Consider the following 16602-nt stretch of genomic DNA (forward strand, 5'->3'; position numbering starts at 1 on the left):
GTGTGTGTGTGTGTGTGTGTGTGTGTGTGTGTGTGTGTGTGTGTGTGCGCGCGTGCGCACGCGTGTGCGTATACTATGGGTGTCCTAGACCAGCCTAGACGCCACAGCTGGAACTAATCTCTTCTCTGCCAACAATGCACACTGTAAAGTATGCCTTTAATTTGCCCTCCTGGTGGGGTGTGTGTGTGGACATTCACCAGCCCACCGAACCACGTCGGTGCCAAGGCGTCCTGGTAGCATGTAGCTCCAGCTGTTGGCTTTGTTGAACAAGTCAACTCAATTTCAAACACCGTCCTACCTGTCAAACGGCTTGACAGGAAATTATTTTCGCCGTTCAGCCTGATAAACAAACGCCGTCAGCGAAGTAGAAAAGATATCCAGAGCCCTGAAAGCGTGCAGTACAACACTGCCTCCTTTTTTTTTTTTTTTGTCCATTAATCAGTCATCCGTGCTGACAGTGGGACATGTTACAAACACCTGTCGAGAGCAGCTGGAGGCTCTGATCACTCACATCTGTTGAATCCACTTCACTCGTGAAGGGAGTATGAAGATAAAGGGGTCGGGCAGGGAAAAGAGATCGTCTTTTCAGACAACAGAAACCTCAATGTGTAACTCCATTGTATGAGTCCTCATACATAAACAATAAACTAGATTATTTGTTTCTTCTGAAACAATACACGTGACTGTCCAGGAATGACTAGTATAAGTGTTTTCTGATCTGTTCCCTCTGCAGTCAAGCTCTGCTTAAATTGAGGCTTGAAATAATTTCTTGCTGAGAGTTTGATGAGAAGATCGATACGTCTTCCATGACTGTATGCTAAATGCAGTGGGAAACAGCTAGCCTGGCTCTGTCCAAAGGGAATAAAAATAACTGCCTACCGACGCCTCTAAAGCTCATTTAATTAACATGTTGTATCTAATCTCATGCTCCCAGCATGCTCCCAGCCTTTATGCTAAGCTAAGCTATCTGTCTCCAGTCTCCAGCTTCATATTTAGCATAAAGGCATGAGCATACAACTAATCATGTTTTCCCAAAATGTCAAACTCTTCCTTTAAGGTTTGAGGGAAAAATCCGATACAGCTAAAAGAACCCAATATAGCATCGTTAGCTTGAAAACAGCAAGCCATGACGTAGCGACACCGTTGCTTCATCATTTCAGACCTCTTAAATGTATTTGTAGTCAACATGGTGTCATGTGAGAGCCCCACGCGAGAAAGTCCGAGGTAAATTAAGAATGTAAAACTCTGATTAGCAACTTCTGTCGGCTAAATGCTGCTCAGAATATTTGTTTGTCTGTTTACACATAATAGAGAACATTTATGAACAGCTACTGACAGAAAAAAGGCAGAAATTGAGGTTGAGATGAGACTTCAGAGCTTCAGTTGTAGATGCAACGCAGTCAGCTTTGCTATATTTAACATTTGCATGCATTATGTAATAGCTAGGCTCTGTTTCTATTTATAAACTTGGCACACATCTTGTCTCAGGATGGTTGTGGTTGCTGCTTGCCCTAGAATTACCAGCTGATGGCTGATATGGAGTACTGATAGCTTTAACAGAGGAAACACACCTCACTGTTGTCCTGTTGTTAAAATCACATGCTGCCCAACACAGCACATAGTAGTGGATCCGTCTCACACTAAACAGTGGTATTGTTTGCATCAACAGTTACTGTTTGTTACCAGATCATTGCTAATAGAATGAACTACAGTAGAGTATCAGGATAAAGTATTAAGAATTGTATTACTAATTTGCCATTGCATATATTATACAGGAAGATCACAGTGGCTAAACATGGAGTTTATCCTTCTTATACACTCTGATTGGTATAATAACAACAATGGATCTAATGATAGTAAAATTAAGTAATTCCTCTTGACTTCAGCACTTAAGGGCCCCTGTGGGTTTGATTGGGGTTTGTTGCCACAGCGCTGTTGTTGTTTGTAGCTCTTGGCTCTGTGTGTCTACAAATACTTTCTATGTCTCTTTCTACGTGTACGAAACATTGCTTCTACATAGATACTTTAGAAAAACCCACATGATGAGTGTGACAAATGCGAAGGCAAAGATGTAATCAATGGCTGACTTTTAGGGGGGATTTTTTTATGCTAAACCAGATTCCTCACTAACCAAGCCCTGAAGTGTCCTCTTGGGATTATTTTAGTAAAACTTAATTAATGAATATCTGCTTTTATATTCACGGTTTTGGCTGAATATATAGAAGTAATTGAACTTGCTAAATGATGAGTGGCGAGTCGTGAACCAGGCGTCTCTCATCCACCAATAAATGCCGGTGAAATCGCCTCCCTCTTAATGCCTCGGCAGTAAACCTCGTTAAGAGGCGGGGCTCGTTAGGCTGCATTCGTCACTAACGAGCAACGCTCAGTTGCCATAGGAGACGGGAGATTGGATAGGCGAGCATGTGTTACGCTGTGATTGGCTGCCAGACGGTTCCATTAGCACCATATACGGACGCCAGTGCCAAAGAGCCACGGGGGATTGATGGGTCCGGGGTTGTGTGTAGGTGTGTGTGTGCGTCTGCTTGTCAAACTGATGGGCCCGGTAGTGTCGTCTGTGTGAACTATGAGGCTCACACTGAGGAAAAGGGAAAGCAGAGCTGCTCATAAAAATTTCAAGCGATCCCACCTACCAGGCTCTGTGACAGCAGGACAGATTTATACAGAGAGAGAGAGAGAGAGAGAGAGAGAGAGAGAGAGAGAGAGAGAGAGAGAGAGAGAGAGAGAGACCTGGAAATAGAAGGTGAGAAAGCAGTAGAGAGAGGGTGAAGGGGTGAGAGGGATGGAGATGGTGAAGAGGGGTACAGAGGGAGGAGGAAGGAATAGCTGAGAGAGCTTCAGTAGCAAAGATATAATCAACAGAGAAGAACAGAGAGACATTTCTCTAGGTTGTGGTCTCTGTCCTCCTCACCAGTCCCTCATCACAACATGAACATCAATGGATGAGCAGCAGAAAGCCCTCACAAGGATCTCATCTGTGTGCAGACTTTACTTTGCCTTCTGTCAGGAGGATGAGGTCATATAACAGACTTTTCCCCAATACATAATAATAATTGTGTATGTGCCTGTTTGATGTGGAAAGTAACTACGTATATTTACTTAAGGGCAGAGCTGAAGCAAGATTTTACTGAAGTTGTACTTTAATTGAGTATGTTCATGTTGTTCTGAGCGCCAGTGTCTTTTTTCCAGTTGTTCCCAATGAAGAGGGATCGTATCGCGATGTTATATCTTATGAGATCATCATGTAATGATGCCGCTGATACATTCACTCAGCATTATTTTAACACTGCTACTTTATAAGAAGGACTTATTACTCGTGCTTATTTTGATAATGGGTGTAAATGAGATTTTGACCATAATCTCTGTGTCTTTTCTCCTCTCAGCTTGAGACCAAATCAGGAAAAGCAGCTTCTCTGTCCGTCACTGATGCACTGGAGCCTGCGGACCTGAAGGTGGCGCTGAAGAGGGAGTGTGAAGAACACCAGCACCTCCTGGCCGATTCCTACGCAGCCGTGATGGACCTAACTAAACAGGTAAGTGTCTGTCTGAACGCACCCAGTTGGGTTGGAAGGAAACAAGCAACATCTGTGACTTTGTTTACACGGACAGAGCAAACTGTGTTGGGAGATTTTCTCACAAAGAGATAAATCTCTCCAGCTCAATTTCCGGTTGTAAAAACGTATTATTCAATTTGTGTGACGGCTCAAGAGTTGTGTTTTACTTAACATCGATCTAGTGTTAAAATTCATATTCCGGCGGTGTGCACTCCTCATCCATCCTCTTCCTCTGATGTTTTTCCTTCTTCTACTCGTCTCTCCGCTGTGACCCACCTGCGGACCAATCAGCTTCAGATCGGGGAGAGGAACTGGGGCAGAGAGAAGCTGGAGCTGCTGGAGAGGTTCAGCCAGGAAAGAGCTCAGTGGGAGCAGAGACTGGGAGAGGCCACTGCACAACAGGGCAAGGTATGACTGTGTGTGTGTGCGTGTGTGTGTGTGTGTGTGTGTGTGTGAGTGAGAGAGAGGGAGAAATGTCAAAGATGAAGAAGAGAGAAGGAGTGAGCATATCTTGGGTGATGGAATCTGAGAGGATGAGGGTGTCTGAGATAAGAAGGACCTCAAAAGGGTATCGAGTCATTGGATCAGATGTGTGTGTTTTTGGTACACTTTTTTTTGATTACGTCCAATCACATCTGATGATTTCTCTGAAATAGTATTAACATTTTACAAAAGCCATAGCTAGTGCAATAAGGCTGCTTTTAGACTGCCTTTAGCATTTCACCAAAAAAACTAAAATGATATAGAAAAAAATGTGTCAACTTTACAACTCAGTCAAATTTAGTTTTTCACGAACACTTTTCATGTGCCACTATCGCCTATTGTCAGTTTACTTCAAACCAACTTCACATCCATCTGGGCCTCCTTCCTTTATATACAGTACCAGACATATCATGCAGTAAGTTAAAGTCAAACGCAACACTAGAAATGTCAAAATAGAACAAGAATGCAAGTTACTGTTGTCTATAGGGTGATATTTCTCCTCTTGGGATACTTTGCTGATGCTGACAAGTAACCGCAGCTGTTGATGACCTAATGTGAGTCAGGAGGAGGAGCCTCTCTGGTGTAATTGCCTTACTTTTTCAGTCTGATCTGCTGATTATACATCAGAGCAGTCACTGCCAAGCTGCTGCAACATGTCTGGGAGGGATCAGTGTTTTAAAGTGGTAGTTAGTTTTTTTCCCCATAAATACACAAAGAAATTAAGATGTCTCTGTCTGCTGTGTCTCCGGTTCTCAGTCTGAGGGTGTCTTTGTCTTCCCTTTCCTTTCTGTTCATTCCTTTCACTCCTCTTCTCGTCTCTTCTCCTCTCCTTTTCCTTCATCCTGTCTGCTGCGTGTGATCCCTTCTCACTCCTTCCATTAAGTGGCCGTGCGCTACTTTGGAAACTTGGCAGCAGTCCGCAGCTCGTCATCCTTTAATCTACTCTGTCTCAGTCTCTCAGAGTGTGTCTGTGTCACGCTCTGTCACCCACAAATCACATCTACTGTCTACTCTACTGGTGTTGTGCTGTTGGGCCTTCCAGAGACTTCTGACTTTTGATTACAGTGCCTCCATCAGGCCAGTCAGTGTAAAAGTAGCTGGATTTTAGTGTCATTTGAGCTTCTCGGAGTTGCTGTACAAATCTGATGTTTACTGTTTCCAGTTGAAATGGTATGTTGGGGTGGATTAAGCTAGTTTGGTTAAGGTTGAAGTGGCAGTCCCCCTGGCAATTGCAGAAGTACCCCATTGGGCCCAAGTAAGCCTGTTAAGGAATGTAGTCTAAAAACTAGTCTATATTTAGCGATCTGTCAGTGTACTGTACACACCCGTGCAGCGTGGTCTGCAGTTCAGTGAGTTGCAGGCGAAAGTGTATCTGCACAACTAAGCACATTATCTGCAGATGTCCTTTTCCCCTCTCCCCACTCTGTCTCTCTCCTCTGAAGTGTGACATGATCTGACTCAGCATCACCGTGTGTGTGTGTGTGTGTGTGTGTGTGTGTGTGTGTGTGTTTGCATGCTGTCTGCCACAGATAGATTTTACTTGTCAGTCTCCACTTCCTTCTGCCAAAACAGCTCTAGAGGAAGTGGACGGCAACGAGATGAATGTGTCTACAGTGGATGTCTGCCAGGGTGTGAAAAAAAAAAAGGAAAATGCCAAAAGAACAATTTGCTCAAATGATGCAATCTTTCAAAAATGCTAATAAGATGTAAAAAAAAAAAAATAGTTGTGTGGTTTCACTGACAGGTGTGTGTTTGTCCTCACAGTCAAAGTCATTCGGCAGCGAGTCCTCTGCAGACACAGTCGTCATGAATGGAACAGGATCTTCAAGGTAACAATTTAAACACGTTATCTCACAGTTTTAAATCAATCAGTAACATGTGGAAGAAATCAGAACATTTTCTAATCAACCTTTGTTTGATTATAGGGCTGTGTCATCAATGCTTTTTATCAGCAAAATGTTGAAAACGGCTTCATGAACGAGTGTGAATTTGTCGTCTCGATGAGCAGAGCATAACTTTGCTTCTCTTTTCTCATCCACTCCGTCCTCCTCCTCCAATCAAAAGAACCAAGTCCACTTCAGCGCTGGACGGCCCAGAAGTCAACGGTGGAGCCAATCAGGAGGAGAGAATTCAGTTTGCTGTCCCAGAGCTGGGTGACCTCACCAGGAAGAACTGGACCTACCTAACCAACGAGGTGAACAAGTTGTGATTTTACACATTTATTGGTTTAAGATGTGCAGTTTGTTGGGATTTCTTTGCTTTGATATGTTTGACAAGACTAGTGAAACAAAGACTGGTTGTACTTGTAAAAGTTATACGATTTGTACAACAATTGTCATAATATCTGTGCTCTCCTCAAGCTGAAGACAGCATAGTAAAAATGTATACTGATCACTATTTTATTAAATTTTTTTTGTCCCCACTCTCATCCCAGACCCCAGAGGTTGGGGACACCTGTAAAACCTGGGACGGTCCCAGCGGCTCTTGCAGCAGCTTAGTGGGATCAGAGCTGGATCTGGAGACCGTCCAGAGGAGCTACACTGCTCCAGACCGCACCGGCATCCGGATCTACTACAGCCCTCCTGCTGTAAGACGCATGGAGCACCGCAGAAGGAGCCAGGAGGCCAAAGAGCCACAGCAGGCCCAGAACGGGAGCTCTTCCCTGGGAGTGAGTGGCTCCGACGCAGGCGTGGCTGCGGTGGGAACCCTTGAGGTTCAGCAGCAACAACCTCCTTCCTCCTTTTCGTCCTCGTACGAGCAGTGGCTGAGCTCACTGTCCAAGCAGCACAGGGAGCTGCTGGAGAGCAGAAGCGGCTGCATCGCCGGTTCGATCCCCAGTGTCGCCAGCAACGGCGTCGGCGGCTCGGTTGATGGGATGACGCCCTCGTCGGCTTTCCACGGCCTGGAGATCGGGGAGATTTCCGCCAACTTGAGTGATGACATGAAGGAGATGACCAACTGTGTCCGCCAGGCCATACGCTCTTCCTCTCTGGAGAGGAAATCCTCCAAGGAACCTGGGAGTCAGGTACTTTCTTTTTAATAATGAAAAGACCTTATAGTCCAACTATTTTCATAGGTTTGAGGGAAAGCGTCTTTTTCAGAATCATCTCTCTTCTGTGGCTGTTTCGATTACTCTTCATTGTTTTCTCTCAACATGCTAAATGTTCTCCATCATTTCCTTTTCTCCCCCCAGGGCATGTCCACCAGGTCCACGCAGACCACTGCGCAATATGTCAGCATCGGGCTTCAAACCGACAACCCTTCCACCAGCAGAGGGTTCCACCATAAAGCCTGGTCTCCTCGCCCCTCGTCAACAACCACATCCTCGCTGGTGTCCGCTCGAACCCGGCAGATATCCTCATCCCTGGATAAAGTTCACAGCCGCACCGATAGGCCATGCTGTTCACCCAAGTATGGCTCACCCAAACTACAGCGCAGAGTGTCTTCTGGTAATTAGAGTTTGTTCTCCGGCCTCTAACATCCACTGTAAACACTATTGCTTGGGAGAAGGTGACACCCGACTGCTCTGTTTTTAGGCTCCATCTCCAGACTGGACGGCAGTTCCTCTTCCAGGGACCGGAGCCTGTGGAGCCTCCAGCAAAGATCCATTGGTGGAGGAGGAGGCTCGGCGTGGGCTCGCTCCACCACCACCAGGGACAGCCCCGTCCTGAACGGCCTCACCGACGGCCTCTCCAGCCTCTTCAGTGTGGTCGAACACGCTGGAAGCACAGAGTCGCTCTGGAGGGCTGATGGAGGTAAGATACTGTGTGAAGATAAAACCCTTTTCATGGAAGACATTCTGTCACTTGACATGTCACAGTAGGAGAAGTGCAGGTGTAAAAAATACAATGATGGCAGAATGCCTCGGTTTCAGGATCCTGTTCATGCTAGCGTACTAAGATTATAACGGAGACTGTATTTTAGTAACACCTGTGGTTTTCCTGCAAATGTCAAAATGTCTGCTCTTAAAAAAAGACAATCAACCAAATTTGCTGGCATTCATTAACTTTGACTTTTGACTTTTTGCTTAAAATTTCAAAAGGAGTCATTTATTTGCCCACTTATGTCAACCGGTGTTATTTTTGTCAGGTCTTTGACATCACTCCACTTATTTCTTACCATTATTTTGTTACTGCACACAGTGCAAAGCATACATTATTTTTTTCTATTAGGGGCGGGTCTTAGCATTATTTGTTATATACTTAATTTTTTACTCTTGTTATTATTCTTATGTTCTTGTAATTTACTTTTTCTCTTTTAGTTTACTTATTTTACAAAATGTTCTATTCTATTCCATCCAGTCAGTATTACTTCTTATACACTACATATTTATTACTCTATTATTACTTTGTTGTTTTTTTCTTATTCTTCTGTGGTAATTTTTCATCAATCTCTGGCACAAGAATATCCTTCGGAATTAATAAATAGATATCTTATCACTTTTATTTTATATGAAATAACTCAAGTGGAATGCAGTCTTTCGCTTTTAAGGATTCAGCACCCATCTACACACTCTATGAACTCTATGAAATATCAATTGTTTTATCTGAAGTAGAGTCCAAAACTCAAACATATTCAGTTGACAGTATTATAAAACAGAGCAAACCCTTACTACATCAGTTATTTAAATAAATGTACATATTCTAAATGGTAAAGTGGAGTAGAAATCAATGATGTTTTTAATTAATATGTCAGGTGTACAGTGCAGTGGAGTATGGCAACACAATATAACTGTTGTGTTTCATGTCATTCGGCTTTTGTCTAGAATACCTGGTGAATTAAATTACTCGTAGAGGTCAGAGGCAGAACACAAACGTCTACCATGAGTCAAAATTCACAATCTTGCTTTCACATCTTAAGTCTCCATTCCTGTTGAATATTCACTGACTTGACAGTGCAAGCATGCGTCCAGGATTCAAACAGTCCCATAAACCACAATTTCTGGAAAATGGATATAATCGCTGTCTTGAATCGCTGTTTTGCGATTAGGAGCCAGTCCAGCCCGGCAGTCTCCTGCCGCAGGGAAACCCACCAGTGCACCGGTCTGTGGACCTGACCCCGGCTCTCAGCGGTACGGAAGCCTGGTCCAGGAGTTCTTCAGGAATGTCTGCAGCAGCCGTGGCCCAGGAGCAGTCGCCCTGTCTGAGGAGAGACCGCAAAAAGACTCCAATTGCAGCCTCGGAGGTCCGGGTGTCTCGGGGAGTTTCAGCGGAGTGGATGAGCCCAAGCCGGAGTGCGTGTCAGTCGTGGTCGGGGGATTCGGAGCGCTGGCTGGAAGCAACGACAGCGTGACCAAGATCGTCAATAAGAGGTTCATGAGACAGACGGTCAAGGAGGAGATGGTCGGTATCATGGGAGGAGGGAAAGAAACGACGAGCAACGCCGGCGCGGCAGGATCTGGGACAGAGGTGCGTCCATCGGAAATGTGCTTTAATTATGAACTTTAAAGAGGACCATACCAGTGGTTGTTTTATTCCATTTACATTAAATAACATTTACTGTACATCACAGCTCCTCTGCCAACAATTAATCTGGGTTTTACAAAAGTCTATATTCTTTCTACTATTCCAGTAGAACAGTGGTTTCTTTTTCGAAAGCATGCTCAACAGTTTTTGATTTCTTTCTGTATTTCCGTCATTTTGCCCTGGTATGGTCTTTTTAAAACTCAATCTAAAATAAAAAAAATATGTTCATAATATAATATGACAACGTTCATACCTACCTACATGTTTGGATAAATACGACATCTTTCCATTTCCCAGGATGCACCCTGTGACTGTGCTGCCCAGTCCTCCTGCCTCGCCCGACCGTCAAGAGCAGCCGGAGCTCACCATTCGCTCAGCCAGTGCAAGCACCGCCCACAAGAGTCTCCGACGACACCCGAGGAGCAGGGGGACACCTGCAACGAGTGACGACGCTTCAAAGACACGCAACACACACACACACACACATACACACACATGCACACGCAATACCAATTCTTCACAAAAACTGTACATCACTGTCATGACAAAAACCCAATTCCTCACACCTCTCACGTCAGCAAATGTACATTCACACATACAACCTGCCACACAGGTGCACTGCCAAACATCACACACACAGGTGCACTGCTAGCACACTGCACAGACTGCCCCACAAACCCACTGCCACATGCACACATCCATAACACTAGTCTTGGACTGTACCATTCTGATGCCAAGGACAGGGAGGTCAGAAACTCCAAGCCAGCAACAGATCCAACCATCACAAAACTACCAGCAGGACATAAAACACACATTCATTTGACACGCTTTACTAAACAAGAGTAACTCCACGAACTAGTCTAACAAGTAAAACTATGATGTCAGGACCGGATCTACTTAACCCTTCAAAGCCCCCCCCCACACATTTACAAAATAAGGTACTACAAATTGTCCGTTTTGGACTGGAAAATCCACCTTTACGACGTCGTCTTGCCACCATGCTGTTGGACCAGTAGCCATGTTGGATTTACAGATAAGTAAAGAGGAAAAAAGGACGTGGTCCCAGTTTGAGTTTGCGTTGAAAGTGCATGTGTTACTTTGAGAGCCACAGTATAAAACTGGAGAGGAGACATCAGGTCACAGCTGGAAAGATCTTCCACATTGTGGTAGCAACTCTGAAACCATCAGTCTAAGATGATTTCTCTCTGAACTTTGTCGTCATATACACACATGCTGTGCTGGGAAATGCAATTCTGCCTTTTTGATTCATTAGCACAATTAGCACAATAACTATCCAACGAGTGTCTCCAACAAGGATCTGATAACGCCACCTTTTGATGACGCATCTGCTTCGGTTGCAGCCTGGCATTCAACGGTCCTGTTACGGTAGATGGTGAAAGGAGAGTTCTTATTGGACTACAAATCCCAGCATGACTAGATTTGGACTCCATGGATTGATGTTTGGACTCGTCAGCTCTATAAATGAGACCATACAACTGATTTGAGTGGACCTCCTACCATTGTTGCGTAGTAGCAAACGGAAAGAACGAAAGAAGATCCCCAGGCCTGCTCGCAAGTAACTGTCCCTTGTGCTCACAGAAGGACTTTGGCCACTAATACGGAGACGTTTTGTGGCATCGTAGTTGTGGTTACTAAACCCTATAGATGTAAGGAAACCCACTTCAAACGTCTTACCCTCCAGAGTCTGGTTGGAAGAATTATAGTTTTGGTTTGGACCTGTTGCAGCAGGCAGAAAGTGCCTGCTCGTTTCCTATTTTGAGATATTTCTTAACTGATGTCAGGATTCATCTTTAACCCTTTGATCATCGTCCACCTAAAAGCCCATCTGCTGTTTTCACTTGGCATTGGATGGAGATGCACTGATATGACTTTTCAAAACTTGTTTTTTTACCAGTTTTGCAGAGTGCCTCAACAACTAGTTTGGCATCCTGCTCCACAGGCCAAAAAAAGTATTCCAATTCCCTCCATTCTGTAAAAAACAGTACAGAACATTTAGGTGGTTTACACTAAATATCAACGTCACGCGTGACTTTTGGAATCTGGTTAAGATGAATTAATTAATTAATTAATTAATACGATTAAGAAAGGTTTTAACAACACTAATGATATTGACCTGATGTCCAGCAGCTTCATCGGTGCATCCCTACCCTGCTGTGCTTCATGGCATCAGATACGAGGTGTGTCCAAACTCAAAATGCTCATCGACCAGAAACACTCACTAACTCTAAGCAGTGTCCAAGGAGAACTCGGAAGCATTCCTTTTATTAGTCTTTCCCAGATGTGTGTGTGTGTGTGTGTGTGTGTGTGTGTGTGTGTGTGTATGGTTTGTATGTACGTTTAGTCATTGAATTCTCAGCGTTATGGTGTACCAGTGCATCATTTCCAGGTCTAGTGAAGGGGATAGTTTTTAAATACTTCCTCTTTTCCCTCCGCTCTTCTCTCACGCACAACTGTCCTCGTGTTGTAGTACGTCACCGCCGGCGTAGCTACTCTACGAAATCTATACGCATTTTGAAAAATGTAGCATTATAACGGGATCTTGGTAAAGAACCAGCGGAGAGCTGTGACTGTCCGTTTGAAGCCAGAGTAGTTTAAGCACTGAGTTTTTACTTTTTAACAAATACATTCGAGACAGTCAGTAAAAGACAAAGAAATATGTTCCGGGGTTACTGACACAAATGCTCTCATTGGTGAATTGGAAACTTAAAACGAATACTGTAAACTGAAAACAATCATATTTGGAAGGGTTTTTAATTCCATTTCTTTCTCCTGTCCCTTTGTTTGTTTCTAATCAATCAATCAATAGATATTCAAAGTGCCTGTCAGATTACTTTTTAGTCAGCTCACACCAAAACTGGACTCCATATAAAAAAAAAAAACACAAACAAACACAGCGGGCCTTTTTTTTTTTAAATGGGCGAGATTGTTTTTATGCACATAATTGCGATCAGGCTGTAGTAAGTAAAGCTACAATAGAGTACTGTACCACAGTGGAGGAAGGACAAGACGGTTTACAGGTATAGTAGGACATAGTATGCACACCATACTAACTTTTTTTTTATACCAAGGGTTATTGTATTTCTGGAAAGTAATTTATTTTTGTTTGGTTTATTTTGTATGGATATTTTTGCTGATTTATCAGCCTGTTGTTTCTATTATTTCTGTTCAGTTATCACGGTGCTACTTAGTGTGACATCTGCTGTGGGCTCATCTATTTGAACTATGTCTATTTGTGAGCTGCAGTCGAGCGTTTCTCCATCTCTGCACACGATTTAATGACTCAGCAGTTTAAAATAGGGCATTACAGTAACAGTGCATGTATTTAAATAACACAGGGAGGAAAAGCCACAGTCTACATGCGGCTGTCTGTCTCCGCTCCAGCCCTCGATGCTGGTACAAAACCCAATTATCTGAAACCAGTCACCGCTTCAAAAGCTACTTGCTACGGGAATAGACGGGTCAGATGTTGGACCACAATTATACAACAGGTTGTTTTAGCCAAGCACTCTAATTGGTTAAAGACCACATGAAGTCATATGACCTCATTAGAATGCTTCCAAATAGCACCGCTAATATGTACACATCCATTCCTGTCTACATTCCATGATATTATTTTTTAAAGCTTTGTAGTTACATAATACAATTACAAACCACATCTGGTGTTGTGACTTAAGAGAATTACCTGATAATACATAACAGCAGAAAAGGGCTCGCTAAGACTTAGCTCGCTAACAAGCTAACAGGTTCACTTAGCAAAGCAGTGACCTGTGAGTCCGGACTAGCTTTTCCATACTCTGAAAAGTAAAACACGTTTAGGGAAAAGTCCACAGAAAATCCACCGTTTGTCGTATCAAACTGTAAACTTGCCATCCAGAAAGGTGGCTCTGAAAAGTTTAGCTTGTTTCTTCGCAGCTGTTGTCTGCTGGGATTTGGCAATTTCAAGGATTCCACAATGACCAGTTCACACTCCAGCAGCATAATCCACTTCTTTGCTGCCTCTCCGTGGTTATGTTTCCTACAATTATTCAAAATGTGGCTAATTATACTGCTTCTGTTTGGCACTAGCACGGTTAGCTGTTTGCATTTGTTGCACACAGCTCTGTATGCTAATGTAGTAATGTCAACTTTTTTCCCAGTCAGGAGGTCTGGCACATTTTATCAAAACTAAAAAGAGGAGGACCTTGGCAGAGTCAGTGATACTAAGGCAAGAAGACAGTGGGATTTTAATTTTAATTGAATGAACGCAAACCCTACAAAATAAAAGCACAAACGTGGCCCAGCTCAATGACACGAGTGAAACAATAATTCTTGATTGTGAGAAAGATTGTGCTCTACCTCTTACACTTTTTACACCATTACCGAACTCTGAGTCACCTCATTAAGTAACACGACGATAAGGTACGAGTGTATCTTTAACGTTTCTGTGCATCGCCCTGAATGAGACGGTCACTTTGTGCCTCTCCTCTGCAAAGATGTCTGGCTTGAATTTAAACCAACAATTTTTCTGCAAATAGTTGACTCCACCTAGTACGAACTGCACGATGGTTCATTACATCTGGAGTTCAGATCAGATGTCTTCAGGTGTAGAATGATCTGTGTTTACGTTCATCTTCCATTGTTGCTCTCCTTCATACATTTTGACTGACCAATAAGGGACCTCAGTGTCAGGACTACAGTACGACTCAGAAATTGGTTTTGCTTTTGTGTGACCAGACCTCCAAGCGGCAAACAATTCGGACCACGGTTATGTTTTGTTATCAGCCAACCTCCAGTCTTATGTTTTCTGCTGATATTGCAGAATGGAACGTAGGCCGGTATTTTAGACATGATACGATAGACGATTCCAGCGCACGTTGAGACTGTGGATAAAACTATTTTCATTTCATATTAGAGGACGCAAAAAAATACAGAACGTTTCATGTTTTTAGCTGATTTGAACACATAAAATAATTAGTTTTTAATGCTTTACAACTCGTGATTCTTCCTATAATAACGTCAGATGTGACTGATATAGCTGGAAACACACCTCACAGCTCCTTCTGGTCTTTAACGTGGATGTATTTTCGCCAGCATAGAAGACTCCAAACTCTCTCCGACTCGGATGTCATTGGTCAGTTCTGCCTCGGCCTCTCCGGCCTTTCCACCTGCCTGTCAGGTGTTATATTTGCTCCTCCCCCTCAGGTTATAAGTACACAGACATAGCAGCCAATGACAGACGGTTTTTAATGGGTCGCACGTCATCACCAGCCAATAACTGATGAGCTCTTACAGGTTGCATGGCACAAACCACGACTCTCATTATCCCCCGTGTGTCTGTAAGCCTGTGGCCTGAAAAGCAGCCTTTTTAACGTGTTTCCATACCATTCATATGATTGTTACATCCTGGGAATATGTAAATGAATTCTTAGCTGTTCATAATGTTAGCTCAACGATTACCTAGAGACTGCCTGTATATTTGCTTTATATAACCTGCTCTTGTCTTTTTTTAATAACACCTGTTTTCTTGAATAATAGGAGACTGCAATGAATGACAAATTAAATGATAGAAATGTGTCCCCCTTGTATTGCAAATTGGAAAAGACAGAAAAAGGTTTGTACTATCTCCCTCCTTTTGTTTCTTTGAGAACAGCTGAATGTCAACAGCTGATCTGAGGCGGGTCGCGCTGTGGAAGTATGTAGCTCTCTCCCTTTACAGGCCCCCACTTGAGCATTTCTTCTGTACATAGGTGCATTTTTGAAGCTGACGAAAAACAAAAAAGGCAGCAGACGTTTAATGAGTAAGATGAGGAAATTTGATCCAAGTGGATTTTTAAAAAGGTTGAGGATTTAAAGTTTTTTTTCTTTTCTTTTTTCAACCAATGTAGCTTGTAAAACAAGATATTATAACTGCCTCCTGTTTGTCATAAAATTCACAAATAAATGTTTGTTGGAATTTATCACGGTTTGTTTTCTCGTCATTTTGTACATATTGAGCTTTGGGTAAAATGTCCCCTCTTTGTCCCCCTGTCCTCTACCGTCTTTGATAACAAATGAGTTGCTATTCGTCCAGTGACTATACAGGTATGGGCAACTCAAATGATATTTGGTTTATGTTGCGGCCATAGTTGAAAGAACCCAACGGTGAGTGTTGTGAGTGGATGGGATGGCAACAGTTGTCAGTATCACAGACGGGAATAAAATGTCAGCATAATGCCTCGGCTGTTCAAGTGCTTATTATCTCTATGAATAAAGGAGACCTAACCCACTGAGTGGAGTGGACAGATGGTGTTTTGTTGCGACAGCATTTGGAAAACACACATTATGAAAGATAGAATTATATGAAGTAATTAGGCAGCACTCCTCTTTTCGCCGTAAGCAGCCAGAACTGCAGACTAAACAAACTCTGTAGTTTATTTTCTGTTTTTGTGAAGCTATATAGTCATCTTATCCCTTTGTTTGTCTTGAATCCTCATATGGCTCGAAGTGGAAATGAAGCTGGTATGTTTTGCAAATCTGTGAAGGTAAGAGGGAGACAATGAAGAGGAAACTGAATGGGATAAGAAGGAGAGAGAGAATGACAACGAGCTGAAGAACAAGATACAGGAGATGAGTAAGATTGCTTGAAGGAAGGAATAGAGACCAACCGAAAGAACAAAGGTCCTAAACACTTAGTGACACAAACTAGCACGGTGTGTTAAGCCTCGGGCTGAATCTGTAGTTTGTGCAACAAATACAAAGGAAGGAAGATGGTCGCTCAACCTGCTGCCGGCAGGATGGGAGACTGAAAAGGGAAAATGAGTGGAAGAAGAGAAGAAAGAGAGTTTCCCTGCAGGAAATGAATAAGAGTACATCCCTGCAAGCTGCTCTGTGGTGCTGTACTGAAGCACAGTGGTGCTTTCAGCTAAATGCTGTATTCAAATGCTAACAACGTTAACATGCTGATGTTGCATTGGTCTCATTGTAACGAATGAGTGGGCTGCGTCTTTGGACCCACTTGACGCAGTGCTCAGTCGTTTTTGTGAACTTTTACTTTATTTGAGCATTTTTAAAAATCAGTCATTTTACTTAAGAAATAATACTTA

General features: G+C 43.1%; 1 protein-coding gene across 2 annotated transcripts in view; it reads left to right on the forward strand.

Moving 5' to 3' along the window:
* The window catches only part of mtcl2 (microtubule crosslinking factor 2), a 104778-nt gene extending 89301 nt beyond the window's left edge, over window positions 1-15477 (forward strand). For both annotated transcript variants that reach the window (XM_031868785.1, XM_031868786.1), the window contains exons 16-24: window positions 3402-3551; window positions 3864-3980; window positions 5820-5884; window positions 6120-6249; window positions 6490-7080; window positions 7249-7504; window positions 7592-7810; window positions 9045-9463; window positions 9818-15477. In XM_031868785.1, the coding sequence (XP_031724645.1) occupies window positions 3402-3551; window positions 3864-3980; window positions 5820-5884; window positions 6120-6249; window positions 6490-7080; window positions 7249-7504; window positions 7592-7810; window positions 9045-9463; window positions 9818-9967 (2097 nt within the window). In that variant the 3' untranslated portion in view covers window positions 9968-15477. The remainder of the gene's footprint in view (window positions 1-3401; window positions 3552-3863; window positions 3981-5819; window positions 5885-6119; window positions 6250-6489; window positions 7081-7248; window positions 7505-7591; window positions 7811-9044; window positions 9464-9817) is intronic.
* The last annotated feature ends 1125 nt before the right edge of the window (window positions 15478-16602 follow it).

This window comes from Anarrhichthys ocellatus, unplaced genomic scaffold (assembly GCF_004355925.1).
Source record: "Anarrhichthys ocellatus isolate YVR2014 unplaced genomic scaffold, GSC_Weel_1.0 scaffold44, whole genome shotgun sequence".
Lineage (NCBI taxonomy): Eukaryota > Metazoa > Chordata > Actinopteri > Perciformes > Anarhichadidae > Anarrhichthys > Anarrhichthys ocellatus.